The 15,930-nt window shown below is 42.0% G+C and overlaps 3 protein-coding genes across 4 annotated transcripts; 2 read left to right on the top strand and 1 right to left on the bottom strand.

Moving 5' to 3' along the window:
• Nucleotides 1-243: 243 nt before the first annotated feature.
• Nucleotides 244-5,231, bottom strand: slc25a17l (solute carrier family 25 member 17-like). Its single transcript, XM_080904402.1, has 9 exons — nt 4,898-5,231; nt 4,665-4,725; nt 4,222-4,288; nt 3,810-3,964; nt 3,428-3,544; nt 3,190-3,335; nt 2,926-3,021; nt 2,234-2,304; nt 244-2,126 (listed from the first exon to the last, which is right to left on the bottom strand). Exons 1-9 carry the CDS (start codon nt 4,970-4,972, stop codon nt 1,979-1,981), a joined length of 936 nt encoding a protein of 311 aa, XP_080760528.1. The 5' UTR covers nt 4,973-5,231; the 3' UTR covers nt 244-1,978.
• A 1,385-nt stretch (nt 5,232-6,616) lies between these two features.
• anks4b (ankyrin repeat and sterile alpha motif domain containing 4B) lies at nt 6,617-9,535 on the top strand. Its single transcript, XM_080905142.1, has 2 exons — nt 6,617-6,893; nt 7,895-9,535. Exons 1-2 carry the CDS (start codon nt 6,733-6,735, stop codon nt 8,997-8,999), a joined length of 1,266 nt encoding a protein of 421 aa, XP_080761268.1. The 5' UTR covers nt 6,617-6,732; the 3' UTR covers nt 9,000-9,535.
• Nucleotides 9,536-10,508: 973 nt separating this feature from the next.
• On the top strand, nt 10,509-15,749 carry LOC308411269 (kelch-like protein 24). Of its 2 annotated transcripts, XM_080905141.1 has the most exons (12): nt 10,509-10,624; nt 10,948-11,250; nt 11,335-11,469; nt 11,547-11,738; nt 11,866-12,009; nt 12,200-12,386; nt 12,815-12,961; nt 13,087-13,215; nt 14,108-14,284; nt 14,390-14,536; nt 14,624-14,789; nt 14,957-15,749. In XM_080905141.1, exons 2-12 carry the CDS (start codon nt 10,960-10,962, stop codon nt 15,111-15,113), a joined length of 1,872 nt encoding a protein of 623 aa, XP_080761267.1. In that variant the 5' UTR covers nt 10,509-10,624; nt 10,948-10,959; the 3' UTR covers nt 15,114-15,749. The 2 variants fall into 2 exon arrangements, with proteins under 2 accessions (XP_080761267.1, XP_080761266.1); XM_080905140.1 differs by having other exon boundaries at nt 14,390-14,789.
• The last annotated feature ends 181 nt before the right edge of the window (nt 15,750-15,930 follow it).

The following is a 15,930-nucleotide window of genomic DNA, read 5'->3' as shown; positions in this document are numbered from 1 at the left end:
GCGATATTGAAAACAGTAGAAAAAACTCAGTGCATCAAGTGTTTGTGTAGATCAACAGTCACTGAATAACTTACAAACGAGTGACAAAAAAAAGAATTAAACCATCGACAAGCATCAAAATGAAAAAGTGCCAAAACCTGCAGCTCTTTAGAGTGAGACTGGCTTCAAAAGAGTCAAAACCCTATAACCTTTGATGTTAAAATGCCCAGCTTTACAACAAAAATAAATGTGTTTGCAACCTGATACAGTTTCTTTTTGTCTTTATAACCTGTTAGCCCCAGTCCACATGGTTGCTTTCTTATCTAAACTTTACAAAAGCTCAAAAGTAAAAGGTGTGGCTACGCTGACTTACAGGTACATGCCGACACAGATGTCTGCTCAGCTTAACCAGTTTTTGTAGCATTGGTGTCTTTTGTCGTGTAATAATCTCACCAGTAGTAAACTATCAAAGAAGCTTGTGTTCCAGTCTTGCCACAGAGTCATCCATAAATAGTCACTTCTGGCTCATAAACCCTCCAAAACTTGATAACAACAACATTTTAGCAGCCAAAACCTTAAAATGCAGAGTACAAAGCTAATCAGTAGTTGATAGTGGATCCATCCACGTTTTATATTCAGTCTATGGGGGAAACAAACCTCTAATTCCTGCAGTGAGGAAATATTATACTCTGACTGGTTTCATGAATCAGAAGCTACAGCTTTTGCAGTCACAAGACCACAAAACAAGCTAATTTGAGAGAAATTTGTGTGTAGGTGTTAGTTGGTGTACTCCACCACCAGCAACATAATGAGGGTGTGTCTTTTGGAAGAATACTGTTTATCTTTGTAGGTCCAAAGACTTTAAGAATACATGCTGAGGTGCACTGATGCTGTGGACGCACAACTAAGATTTTAGCTTGTTTTTTTCCTTTAATTTGTCACTCGTCTGTATGTCAGTTCATACAGTTTCTTTTTCATAATGCATTACAATCAGAGGCACTTGCTACCTACAACTACTGCAGCATGTGCAGACACATACACTGTGCTTTTCCCTCAATTTATATTAAATTAATTTAATGAGGTTTCCATCTTGCAGGATTTCACAACTGGATAAATTCACAGTTAAAAGCTTAAGTGTATGTAAAGAATGGCCCAGTGGTTTAGATTAAGGCAGCAGTAAACTTATCATCACGTGCAATAAAGCTCAAATGTTAAGACAAAAGTCTTAAATTGAAATACACTTTTTCAAATTCATATGAAAATGTAAATGTAAAGACAAATATCATTCATCTCCTATAGTGAAATATGAAACTACAGCAGACTCATGACAAAAACTCAGACCAGGGGAAAGCAGCTAGTCTGGCCCATTGATTTGAACCAGTAATTTCTTAAAGAGCATGTATATTTCCACGAGAGCTGTATCAGTCTTTCAGTGCAGCCAACATCTCTCAGAAAGAGGCCAAACAGGTGTATTTGTGTTCTTTTGCCTAAACGGGGTTTTTTTTGTTGGTTTTTTTTTAATCATCACCTGACAGAGTTTTATTTTTTAACAGTAGAAAGTTCAGCTCTTTGAAAGGTGTTCTTTTCAAACAGTTACTCAATACAGGACCTGTTTAACTCACCTCACACTAGAAGATATTATACAGCAAACCAAACTAATAAATAATGTCTGTATGTTTTTCTTTGTCACATAAACTCAGTTAACTTTAGTCCCTGCAGGACCATGCTTAACCAAGAGAAATGCACCAGTGGAGAGGATGTGTATGCACAGATGTTCACAGTTAGAGGTTAACAATAGCAATAATTAAACCCCCCTCTGGTTTTGTTATATAATTTGGGAATGGAATAGGAATGTGGGGCTCCCAAAGCACCATTGCGGGCTCATATTATCGTGCCTATGCGACAGAAACAATTCATAATGTTAGTAATAGCATCAGCAGGCTTTAAAACCTACTGAGGATGAGTGCACTGACGGTTTGCTGTGTTCAGGTAGCAGTCTTCAGTGCTTCAGTTTCTTGTTCATCCCCATGAGTCTGAAGGTCACTGCAGCGATCTTCTCATACACAACAAACATGAGTGCAGCCGTCAGTACCGTCTGTAGCAGCTTGGCCTCCAGGCCTTTGTACAAACCGAGAGCACCGTGCTTCCTGCGATAAACACGGGTATACAACTGTGACCACTGCTACATATTCACACATGTGCTTGTTGTGAGTCGAGTGACTAGATAGTGTAATTTTAGAGATGCTGCACTCACTTTATCCGGTCCATGAGCAGGAACAAAATGTTCACACCACCACCCTCGGCGTCACTTGTATACTGGCCAAACTGATGAAAAAGCATAAAACAAGTGATGCATGTGTAGTAAAGATTAAATATCATTTACCAGTCATGCATATTTGCATCGAGTGTTTGATGGTATTAACCATATAAAGATGCTCTGGTTTCTCTAAATTTTTCTATTAATACACACTCACCGGCCACTTTGTTTAAACCGGTTCATCTGCTGATCAATAGAAATATCTAATCATCCAATCACATTGCAGCAACTCAGCTAATTTAGTGATATAGTGAAGTTGCTGCTGAGCATCAGAATGGGAAAGAAATGTGATATAAGTGAATGTAGCTTGGTTTTTGGTAGCAGGCGTTCTTATCTACTGGGACCGGATCAGAAATTTTTTTTCCCCTAATAAAGTTTCTGAGGAGTGTACACAAAATTAAGTCAAATTTACACAATGTTGTGTCCCAGACTCAGCCAGGAGTTCCATCATTTTGCCCGTGTAAGAGTAATAGACTGCTTTTGGCACACATAAAATTACACAGATACAATTTGTAGTTGTTTTTGTCTGTTTACTGAATTTTCTGTCATTGCAAAAATGTTGAACTTCATCAGCCTAATCTTTGAAAAACAGAATACAGGAATAACATTTTCTGTATTAGAGTATTTACCCTCAGTATGGCCTGAACTGTCTGCAGAGGATACGTGGCAGTGGTAGCGATGGCCTTGGCAATGGCTCCAATGAGAAAAATCTTTGCTGAGGATATCTGTGGTAAAAGACGAAAGTTCACAGGTCAGGTGACTGATCGCTAGATTGGTCTAAACAGGGTCCCTCCTGATCACAGCCCTTCAGCTATGGAACGACAGGATGCTGACTGATTAGCTTCAATAAGGCAATATTGCATACATCACTGGTTCCCTTTAAGTCTTCTTACCTTCCTCCCTCCTCTGCCTGCCTTCCTCTTCATGGCCTCATAAATCATGAACTGCACAGCAGGGTTGAGTACGAGGACGAGAGAGGGCAAAGTGCCGTTCCACAGAGTTCCCACCCCCTCGTTGGCTATGATCTGTGAGAAAGCATCTGAAAGAGAAGCAGTGAGGTTTGACAATCACACAGACACAAGACAAGCACGTCAGAAGTTTTGACCTGTTTAACAGATATGAAGCGCTCACCAAATATGCCTCTGTAGTGAGTCTGGTGGAGGTCTTCGTTTCTGAACTTTACCCCCTGCATCTTCAGTCGAGTGTTGACCACCCACATGGGAGTGGTCAGGATCACATTCACCACTCCTACATGAACAAGAGATATTCAAGTTTCTTGAATCCACAAACCAGAGGATAATATCACCATCTTTTGCATACAGTCTATGGGATACATGCATGCAAACGTTTCACACACAAATCCAGGATTCATCCATTCAATCCAGACATCTGTCACACAGTCACTCCCTCCACTTTTGAAAAGTTTGCCTTTTGTGCTACAGGCTTCTCTATTAATTGGACACCTTGCATCCATTTAAGTCTTTCAGACAATTTCCATCAGGTCAGTACTTACCTGACACAATTCCAATGAGCAAGTCTTTCCCAGGTCTGGACTGGCCTGGACCAGATGCCATCAGCTTCTTCAGTGAGTTAAACGTGTAGAAGTAGACAAAATTGGAGCAGCAAAGGCTGGAGATAACTGGGAACCAGCCTCTGTACAGTGACAGACTGGGAGAGGTAGTGATGAGGCATTTGAGTACTGTGTTTTTAGTCATGTGGTCAAAACATCATCCTAAACCATGGATTAGATTACAGCTGCAGCTACCAATTATTTTCATTAACTGTTTATATCTGTGATTACCTTGTTTTGGTTCATAACATTTGGTTAAATTATAAATATGGTCAAATAAGAGTAAAACAAGGCTTAACTTGTGTAATTTCTAACCAGAAGCCTCAGTGATTTTAAATTCCAACACTATACGTACAAGCCTTCTTCCTTTGCTATCTCAGCCAGAATGACTGGAGTTGAGTTCGACTTTCTCTTCTCATCCACTGAAAAATAAACACAAATATGCCAGAAATCAGGCAATGAGTCTCTGGACAATGACTTGACACACAAAGATCAGTTTAACTGCATTATCTCAGCTTGTGGAATATAAAAGAGTGGAAGCAGAAAGGCATAACACACCTTTTTATGTCTCATATAGAGCTGAACATGAGCGTGCTTTGCAATAAAAAAAAAAAAGACACATGAAACAACAAACAGAAATGGATTGTTTATGAGGTAAAATAAAAACTACATTTATCAGTGCGCTACTCTTTGGGACGCAGTTACGGTTGCTCTATAATGACCCCAGCGTTAAACCTCTTTCAACTCTGCAGCTTATCAGGTGACCTCTGTCCAAGATGATAAAGCCCCCCAGCTCACCCTGGAGTCTGCTTTTGGCCGTGTCCAGAGGAAAGAAGACGGTCATAGCTGTCACACTCCCCTAAAAAGACAATGCACTGCAACATTAACATCCATACTGACACCTGAAAACACAACATCTAACACCATTGTTCAGCTTAAAGTGGTTTCTTCAACACCATGCTATCTGCTATTAGAAGGATAATACCCCAACCCCCATAAAAAACAAATAAATAAGAAACAAAGCTACTCACCATTGCACCTGCCACAGCATGAACCAGCGTCTCATAGGATAGGAGGCCGACGGCCGAGCCACCGTTGTCGGACATCTCTGCAGGTTCTCCCCGGTCCAACCACACAAGCTAAACACCGGGAAGTAACTGCCGTGAACCCAATGGAAGATGTCCGGGTTTTCCGAACAGTGGAAACGTTTTAAACAACAATTATTCACAACTTCATGTTATAGGAAGCTGAAAAGCGACAAGAAACAGAAACCAAAGAAGAGAGTGAAAAACTGTCAGATTGGGTTCACTCTCTTCTGGTCGGGGGATAGTTCCTCCCAAGATGCCGCTGATTGGACAGGTTCTTCTTCTTCTTTTGTTGACTCTTCTGCCGGTTCTTTCTTCTTCTTCTGGTTTTGGTAAATCATTAACTTTAGCATAGAATTTATTAGCCACCTACTGGACTGGAAGGAGAAGTGGTGGAAAAACTATATGGGATTTTACAGCACTTATTTGCGGCAGTTCACCACAGCATGTGTGATTTTCCAGATTTTTTCTGACACACCCCCAAAGGGACAGACTTAGATATCATAATCATCTAGATATGACAACACACGGTCTAAGAGACTTACACTAATGCTTTTTTAGTACACTTATGTAAAATACACATGCTGGACTGTATCTGGGCTTGTACGCATACACTTCTGCTTCATGTTACTTCACATCAACAGTTTCTCCAATTCATTTCATGGAGAAATTTCTCTTTTTAACGCTAAGCTCTAAGGACGAGCTCCCATGATGAATATAATATCTTGTAAAAAGAAAACTATCCTGCAATATTATTTTGAACCTAAACAAGTAGCAAAATTAGAACATGTGACTAATCAGCCGTTTTTTAAAAAGTAAAGAAAACAACTGAATTGCATGTTTAAAAAAAATGAACGTGTACCTTGATTAAATATATCCATCTTGCTAAAACTGTTTACAAACAAAACAATAAATGAATTTATCAAGAAAATAGATTAACACATGATTTAAATAATCACAAGCTGTTTGCAATAATTAATAATAAAAAATACTTTATTTTTCCTGTTTTTTAGTACAGTTGATACTTTAAGTATAGTGTGTTATTTTTACTTTTCCTGTAATTAATGACCCAATCAAGCATGTCTGTCAAGATTTTAACAATATCTAATTAGATTAGATGGATAAATAGATATATAAATAGAATAGAGCAATAATTTGTTAATAAAAGCTTTAATCATGTATTATACTTAAGACAGTTTTTAGGTATAAACGCTTTAAGTTAAAAAGTTGAATGTTCCAAGTTTTAAGTTGATTCAAGGTAACAGAGGGAGTTGATGTCGCTTTTTACTCTTTTAAATACTTTTCTACAAATTACAGAATAAAAATGCATCATAAAAACATCAGTTTACAAATGTTGATGAAGAATTTAGAGTTCTAACGAGCTAAAACCTGAAAACTAGAAATAACAGATAATGTTCCATTTTCATTTTACTGGTCATTCTAATCCACAACAATATATTATTCTTTCATAAAGATTGCTTTTGCCTTCAAACCTGTGAAGAAACAGTGATTACAGCAGAAACTCCTGCTGTGTGTGAACACGTTTTCTGGGTGAAATCGCAGTAAGGGATTTTTTATAGTGTTGAGGAAATGGGGCAGCTCACAGCAGTGAAGCGAACTTTGCTTTTGTTTTATGGCCCCGAGCTGCTGGTGCGTTGACGCCCAGTCATCGCTTTGTTTGCTTGGGTCTGCAGTCGCTTCTGCTCATCTGACGTTAGCCGGGGGGGCGCAGAGAAACTTGGATTTTTATTTTTCTCCAAGCTTTTCCCTTCTTACCAGAGATGTCTAGGTACCACAAAGCAGCGATTGATGGATACGTGGAACTCTTGAAGGAGGCCACGGTGAAGGACCTGAACACGCCAGATGAGGATGGCATGACTCCCACCATACTGGCTGCTTTTCATGGACATATCAGTGCTCTTCAGCTCATATGCAGCAGAAAGTAAGTTTTCTATCGCCTGTCCTTCATCTCACATCTTACACTGAGACAAAAACGACCTGAACATATGAGTTCTCGTCAAGTGTTTTCTTCAGGCTGTGTAATTTTTCTGTCATTTCTAAAGAAAACATAAAGTTAGACATAAAATATTTTCATTTAAATACATTATATTTTATAAAACCAAATAAGATTAAGATCTACAGCGGAACCAGGAACAGTGCTCACAGAGCAAAGGTTGACCAGCATGAAATAAAGTGTGTTTTATGCTTTCTCATATGTACTTTATTTGTTTTTGGCACTTCATCTGGATTTTTTCCACAGCTATTGTTCACTCCATTTTAATGAGCTAAGACTTTATTTCCCATTAGCTGAGCCAAAAGTTTAACCAGCCCAATCCATCCAACAAAAACAAAAGAGCTGTTCATCCAGGCCGTGCCACCACCACCACCGCCACCGCCACCGCTACTCCACATGTACCTCCGTCCCTCTTTCACTACAACCAAGACCATACAAAATCAAGACCATACAGACTTTTGAGATTCAGAGAAGTTTAGTTTTATTTTATTTATATTTCAATGGGCATAAAGCGTGTCTTGGCTACGTGGCCAGGATTATCTAAACCATTTCCTCTTTGGTCATTACGCAGGATGAACTGGGATTTATGACAAGGTGTAGCAGTCACACAGCAATCAAAACTTGACAGGGGGCAGCAGTAAAAGGACTTTAAGTCTTAATAGCTCACTAGTTAACTTCACCCATCTTTAATTTGTCATATGCTAGATTTGGATGTGGATCTATTCTCTGTTTTAATTTAATTTCCTGGACTGATCCTGGACTGACATTTTTTTAAATGTCATTTTTTTATCATTTAATCATTTTCTCTAAACTCATGAAAAACTACTGTGCATGGAGTTTGGTATAAATCAGGAATACAGAATAGCCAAATAATGAAAATATCATCACTAATGATAAAAAAATCTTTTGTGTGTGTTCGTGTTGTACAGAGGAGATCCCAACAGGAGTGACATCTGGGGAAACACACCCCTGCACCATGCAGCAGGTAACGGCCACATGCACATCCTCAGCTTCCTGGTCAACTTCGGCGCCAACCTTTTTGCTCTGGACAATGAATTCCACACGCCAATGGATGTCGCCGCTTCACGCGACCACATGGAGTGTGTGCGCTTCCTCGACGCTGCTGCTGCAAAGCAGACCAACCAAAATCCGAAAAAGGTCGCCAATCTGAAGAAAGAGGCAGAAAAAGAGGCAGAGAAACGCGTGAAACTCTGTGAGAAGGTGAAGAAAAAACACAAAAGCAAAATGGATAGAATGCAGCGTGGGAGCAACTCCGGCTCCTTTTCAGATGCAGGAACAGCATCGTCACTGTCAAACGATGGCACCATCACGGGCGTCAACGAACACTTCTCCAAGCTCATCACTGACGATAAAGTTGGCTCTATTAAAGGCACACTCCTGAAGAAGTTTGGGAAGAAGGACAAAGGCACGCTGCAGAGGTCAGAAGGAAGTGGGAACGTTATCTTCCTCAAACCAGAGAGCGGATCTGAGAACCCAGACTTTGTGGACGTCTTCAACGAGCAGGAAGAGAACATGCTAGAAGAAATGGACAGCTTCGGAGATGACGACGACGATGGAGGCCAAGTGAAACAATCCATCTTCAATCGGCCCGGCCTTGGAGGTCTGATGTTCAGGAAGAAGATGGGGCTAGACTCTGACGACATCCCCAGCAGTGCCAATGAAAGCCTTGGTTACCTCGTTCAAAGCGAGACGTTTGAGGCAGACGAAGACACCTCTGGCTTGATGACGGGCGACAATGCACTGCCGTGGGAACAGGAAGATCTGGGACTGGATGACGATGAAGATGAGGAAACCTCTCCTTTGGATGTGTTCCTGTCCTCTATCTCCTTGCCAGATTTTACGCCCGCATTCAACAGAGAGCACCTTGACTTGGAGGCACTCTTGCTTTGCTCTGATGAAGACCTCAAAGGGATCCGCATCCAGCTCGGACCCAGGAAGAAGATCTTAGAAGCTGTTGCTCGCAGAAGAAAGGCGCTGGAAAATGCAGGCGTCATGAAGGACAGCTCCTTGTGATCTGAAACAAAAACAGTTATTTATCCTCCAAATTTAAAATAAGCCTTTTGTCAGTTCAATTTCTGTATAAAACAAACATGATTCAGCAAACTAGTGAAAAATTCCAACATTTCTACAGATTGAACTTTATTGATCATATTATGACAATATGTTCCGTGTATACCTGTTATATCAAGTTAAAAGTGGCATGGCAGCATCAACCAACAATATCAACAATATCTTATACATCTGGTTTTAAAACAAGAGAAGAAAAGAATAATTATGGGAAGAAAAATAAAGAATAATAAATAATAAAGTGTTGGTATTGACCTGCTGGCTGACTTTCTCCACATATGAGGTGATATGGCACACAGATGATTTGCTTGTGCAGCTGAATGTTTTATTGTAATCATGTCGACCTCAGATAACACACCTGTTAAATAAACAAAACGTACATGATAGTCTCTCCAGTTTAATATTTCCCAATGGGTTTTAAAATTTCCCTGACAGGAACAACAGCTGCTACGAACACAACAAAAAAGAGAGGAAAACAAGCACAGGAGCCACTAAATGACTCACAGCAAATACAAGCAGGCAGGCTAAAACTGGTGAACTAGTAAACACAATGGAGTGACCTGAATAGAATAGAATAGAATAGAATAGTCCTTTAATTGTCCCACAAGGGGAAATTTGGTTGTAACAGCAACACACACATACACAAAAACAAAAAAAACAACAACAAAAAAACAAACAGAACAGGACACAGGACATTGAACAGAAACACAAACATTTTTTTTTTTACATATTTACATCATGGATAATAGTTACCAAATCAGGGTACTGTACAGTTATTAAAATTAAAGTACAGATAAGTGGCAAACCCAGGTTGTAGTGTGCAAATAGAGCAGGATACTGCAAGATGTTTAAATAGTTAAGAATATTTAGAATAATTAGAAAAGTACAGATTGTGTATTGCACCTGTGCATTAAAAAGTAGACATGTAACTTACAATAAGTTAGTATATATAAATTGAGAAAAAGTAATGTGCGAGTTATAAAAGTAGTATTTGTTCGGTTGATTGGTGCAAGTTACAGCGCTGATGTAAACATCTATGTTTGTTGAGAGCAGTTTTGATTGCACAGTCTGACAGCTGCAGGGAGGAAGGACCACTGGAAACGCTCCTTCTTGCATCTAAGATGCAGCAGTCTGTCACTGCTCACCAGTGAGTGTATATACAAAGAGCACCGATTAAAGTACATGAAATATTTAGGAGGAGGTGAAAAAAGGGACACACACACACACACACACACGAAAATGACGTGACATTATTCACGAGAGATGATTTTGACATGTTTCACAGATTGTAGGCCAATAAGTCATTTGCAACAGTTTGCATACACTTTTTAGAAAATACCGGAAATCATATTTTTTGGCAAACGATCAGATTTTGCAAAAAAGTAGGGAAAAATTTGTGTGTCACTCTTTGATGAACAAACAAAGCAGGAACTACATGGGGGTGAACACTCTTACGTTTGCCGGGTGTGTGTGGGCGTGGCTTGCAGCGAGAGGCGTTTAATGTTGCTCAGGACTGTCGGAAGCTGGGAGAGCGAGTAGTCCTCCGCAGCAGTCACGACTATGTGTAACAGGTGAGTTGTTTTGGTCCCTCCGCTGCTGAGTGATTAATCTCACCTGTGTGTGGATCGCATATCTGTTCTTGAGCTGTCTGAGTAGTCTGGCTCGGCACAAAGCCGCTTCTTTTGGCCGCTGCCTCACAGCTAAGCCTCATTAGTGAGACAATCTCGGGTCCTCTCTCCCCGCCTTGCTTTGCAGCCTTCTGCGACTTACACGCATTTCACTTTCAAATGAGTGCTTTGCGAGGCTGATTTGCGTTGCCAGCTATGTCTCAACCCGTTTTCTGATTGTCTTAGTTTGCGTTCAAGAGTGCTAACTGTGATATTTTGCCTCCCAGGCTTGGGTTGCAATGGCAGACATGGCTGAAATAATCTCCGTCAGCGCCGGTTTGCTCCTGCCTTCCTCTATCAACGCCACCGTTAAGGTCCAGGAGGAAGCCAGCCCGACTCCTGCCGTTGTCCCTGCTCCCCAGAACAGCGAGGACTACCTGTTTGTGGAGACCAGGCACCCCAACACAGTCCTGCAGGGCCTCAACAGCCTGCGGCTCAACAACGCCTTCTGCGATGTGACTCTGTGCTGCGGAGGACAGGAGTTCCCCTGCCACCGCATAGTGCTGGCATCTTTCAGCTCCTACTTCCAGGTAAACGCACTTTTCCTCACATGTATGTCCATACTGAAAACGACTCCACCTTTAGAATCATGTGTTTTCCTTCTCCATCCTTAGGCGATGTTTTCCGCTGACCTCATAGAGTCCAAGCAGGAGCGTGTTGCCATCAATGGTGTTGAGCCTCAGATGATTGGCATGCTGGTGAGCTACGCCTACACATCAGAGGTCTACATTTCCAAAGCCAACGTGCAGGTAGTGAATCTTCTCATGCCTCTTCATTGCCGTCATTCGTGAAGCGCGTGCGTGCTTAGAAAGTGATCTGTATCCAGGCGCTGCTGGCAGCAGCCAACCTGCTGGATGTGATGGCAGTCCGAGAGGCCTGCTGTCGCTTCATGGAGCGTCAGATGGACGAGATGAACTGTGTGGGTATTCACTGCTTTGCTGAGGCGCATTCCTGTAAGGTGCTGGAGAAACGCAGCATGGACTACATCCTTGAGCACTTCAGCACGGTCTGTCAGCAGGTGAGGGTGTGATGGAAACCCAGAGTAGGGAGTCGTGAAGGAGGTAATCTTGTATCACCTACTGTTAATGCAAAGCTGTGCCCTCACATAAATAATCAAACTCTCGGCGCTTCCTGTCTTCCTCCAGGAGGAGTTTCTGTCTCTGTGTGTGGACAAGCTGACGGAAATCCTTGCCAGCGATCTCCTCAACGTGCCCAAAGAGGAGACCGTGTTTGAGGCCGCCATGCTGTGGTTGAATAAATGTTCCTCTCGCAAACAGAGCTTTGAAAAGGTGAGAGGAGAGTTATTAGCAGGTAATTTCAGGCTTATCTTTAAAAGTAAAAGGGGGGGTTCATACATTTTTGTTGTTTGGTGCTATCCTGTTATCAGGGGCGCCATACTCCATGAATGAAAATCCATGACCACAGCAGCTGCTCATGAGTACCACCCATCAGATCCCCTTCCATTTTTGTTCCTCAAAGGTCCTGGAGCACATCCGCCTGCCTCTCATCAGCCCCTATTACCTCCATGATGTGATTGAGTCTCTGGACGTGGTGAAGGAGAGCCAGGTCTGCCAGAGGCTCATCTCTGAGGCCAAGGACTATCTGCTGCTTAAGGACCGGCGTGGAGAGCTCTACTGCCCGAGAGCGAGGCCTCGCAGGTCCACTGGTAAAAATAAAAAAACACTCACGTCTGAATCAAAGAGCTAATTTTTAGCTTTGCACTATTTTCTGTCAGCCTGGTGATTTGTTAGTGTGTATCTGTCTCCCCGTCCTCATACTCCGCAAGGGTTTAAGAATGCTCGGCTATTCAATGGAGAGACGATTATTTGGGTCTATCTTCTTCTATTAGAAGAAAGATTTTGGATTCCAGATTTTTAGATGTTTGCTGGTTTTCCCGGTTTGTGTTATCAAACTGTGGACCAAACAGTTTTAGCCTAATCCAGATGCAAATCAAGAGAATAGTGGAAGTTGAATATTAAATGGCTGGCAGCTCCACGCACTCTTATGTTGTACCATACAGGCTGCTTTTTTTCTTTTACATTAACATATGTGGCTCACTCCTCTCTTCCTCTACTCCTGTTGCCACGGAAACAGGAACCGCTGAAGTGATAGTCACAGTTGGCGGGGAGGACGACAAGGTGGTGCTGCGCAGCGTCGAGAGCTTGGATCCTGTGACGAGCCAGTGGAAGAACCTGGCATGCCTGCCCTTCGCCGTGAGCAAACACGGGCTGGTGGTCTCAGGTGAGGGGGTCAGTAAAACTCAGCCTGATGGGTTAAGACACTCTGAAATGCACAGATAAACTTAAGTGCTGAAAATGTATACTTCTGCTTATCCAATCACCTTTCTTCCTTGTCCCCGCCTGTAGATTCGACCCTGTATTTGGCAGGTGGAGAGTTTCCCGATGGCTCAGCCAGCAGAGAGATGTGGCGCTACGACCCCTGCTTTGACTCCTGGATGGAAATGGCACCCATGAATGTAGCTCGCTCAGAGTTAGGTGAGGGAGTCTTGGTAATTACAGCTTCTGTCTTTCAGCCACGTTACCCTATTTTGCTTCTCAAGAACTCTATAAACTATCCTAACTTTGTTTGATTCTAGTAGCTCCAAAAGGAGTCTTTTGATTGTTATAATCCTACTTTAAAAAATTAAAAAAGAGAATCCAGACATTTCCATAGCAGATAATAGAAAAATGGGTCCCTTTCTGCCATTTAATTGTTTTTTTTGCTGTTTGGTGCTGAGGAGGAGGAAAGTGCTTTTATATAAGTGCCTTTGTGTATTATGAATGGCAATAGTAGACGTCTTAAACAATAGAAAAAGCTGTAAAACTTATGACAACACAGCTATAAGTTCAAAATCGACACACTCATTCACATTTTTTGTTTTTTTTCTTTTTTTCAAAGCCTTCCAGTGGCCCCCAGTGCAGTCTTTGCTGGGCCACTTCTGTCCTTTGGACCTCATGTTTGGCACCACTACCATACATGATGCACAGTTCAAAATCTTTATCTCAAACTGACCCTTAATGAGCTGTCTTACCTCCTTTCCTCTCCCTCTAACCCAGCTTTTATCTGATTGGCTGCCCCTCCCAAACAGAAGGATTGAGGTGGCCATAGCTGTGCCCTTATGATCTATGCGCCTCCATAAGTGGAAAATAAGTGTAAAACTGAGCATTAAATGTACTTTAATATTGCTAATAGTGATGTCTTCTACATATACTGACTTTATTAACTCAAATGTTGACCTACATTAATGAGCATCTGTCGTTGTAATGGTTAATGAATAGGACAGAAAACATGAAAATTAGACCGGGGCATGAGATGTCCAACTGTAAACTGAAGGACTGTTTTTAATTGCAACAATGTTTATTTATCCGCTGTGCCTTCTCCCCACAGGCCTGGTGATGCTTGATGGCTTTGTGTACGCAGTGGGAGGGTGGGAGGGACGCTCACGTCTGGACTCGGTGGAGTGCTACAACCCCCACACCAACTCCTGGCAGTTTACAGAGTCTGTGAAGATGGCCGTCACAAGTCCAGCAGTGGTGGCTCTGGACGGCCTGCTCTATGTTACTGGTAGAAAACGCAGGTTTTTACACGTGCAGGGTTTTTTTTTTTTTTTGTTGTTGTTCATTTTGATTCTATGTGGTGTATTTATTCACTCGGGATGTGTCACGGCAGGTGGTGCGGTCCTAGAGGATGGTGACGGCACAGATCTGGCACAGGTGTACAACCCTAAAACGGCAGTATGGACAGAGGTCGCCCCCATGCAGATTGCCCGCTCTGGATCAGCTGCTTGTACTCTTAAAGGAAAGATTTACGTCATAGGTAACAAACTTATCATCCAGCCCATTAACTGTGCTTTGTTCTGGTTCCTAAAAGTGCAGTCATGTCTGTTAAATCCTTTTTTTGTAGGCGGATGGCATGCCTCGACAGAGAACACAGATAAAGTGGAGTGTTACAATCCAAAGACCAACCAGTGGACGATGTGTGCCCCCATGAAGGAACGACGCTATCGGCCCGGCGCTGCTGTCGTGGATGGCAAAATCTACGTCTTGGGAGGAGAAGAGGGCTGGGACAGGTGAGGAGCTTTCTAGAAAAGACGTTGCCTGTAAATTTCGTGTTTTCCAGGCGATTGCAGAGCTCACATTTATTTGAAATATTAAGAAAATGAGGGTTAAATTCCTGTGGATTAAACACAGGAGAGGTGAATGAGGTTGTCTAAAGCTGATCCCGCTCTGCATGCAGATATCACGACACTATCGAGAGGTATTGTGACGAGACGGACACGTGGGAGATTGTTGGGGAGATGCCTACCAGCCGCAGCTGGCTCAGCTGCGTCTCTCTCCGGCTTAGAAAGGACATCCAAGTGAGCAGCAGTCCCGGGACGCCCAGTGAAAATTGAGGACAACAAATGGGAAATCTCCTGTGGTTTTGTTTGTTTTTATTTTTTTAAATTGCACTCTCCTTGGAGATTATGCGCTACAAGACTCAGAGCTGCGAAGACTGGCGTGCTGGGGAGTGATGCCTGGAACTGGCACTGAGCTGCTTGAGCTGTTTCTGGGACCTGTTTGGTGACAGCCTGTGGAATAAGTCTTAATCACTTTGGGGTCCTTTCTTTTGTGGCTTGGCAGCAGAGGTGCAGTGATTTAACATAAATGATCTGATGTCCGCAGTCTAAACTCGCTCTGTATGATGTGAACATTCTTTAGTTGTTGTTTTATTGTCCGAGCGCCACAATCTGGATGTTTTCCCAGCCGATGGGGTTATTTTTGTATTATGTGACTGTATTTATTGGAGGTTGATAAGATTAGAATGGTCCTCTTAAAAAGCTCTGTGGGCCAAAGAGTCAGTTATGAATGTTTTTGAAGGTTACCTGTGTGGGCGGGGCAAAGGTGTACATGTGAGTGTTTTTTGTAATTACACATTGAACTTCTTAGTGATTGTCTTGACTACCTGTTATATGTTGAGTATATTTTTGTAATGTGCGTCATGCATACTGGTGAATTAAAGTGAAAATGACTTGTAATAAAGATGTTTACTTCTTTACTGTGAATGTGGGTGGGTCAGTTTTGTTTTTGGACAATGCAAAAAAAAAAAAAAAAAAGAGATGTAGGCAGGATGGAGTGGGACAGAAGGATAGCAGCAAACCTGAAATGAAAGGTTTACAGGATGGTAGTGAGACCTGCTATTATGTCACAAAAAGATAGAAGGTGAGTGAC

This window comes from Rhamphochromis sp. 'chilingali' (assembly GCF_963969265.1).
Source record: "Rhamphochromis sp. 'chilingali' genome assembly, chromosome: 15".
Taxonomy (NCBI): Eukaryota; Metazoa; Chordata; class Actinopteri; order Cichliformes; family Cichlidae; genus Rhamphochromis; species Rhamphochromis sp. 'chilingali'.
Note: the sequence above shows the minus strand (reverse complement) of the source record. Positions and strands in the feature narration are given on the sequence as shown.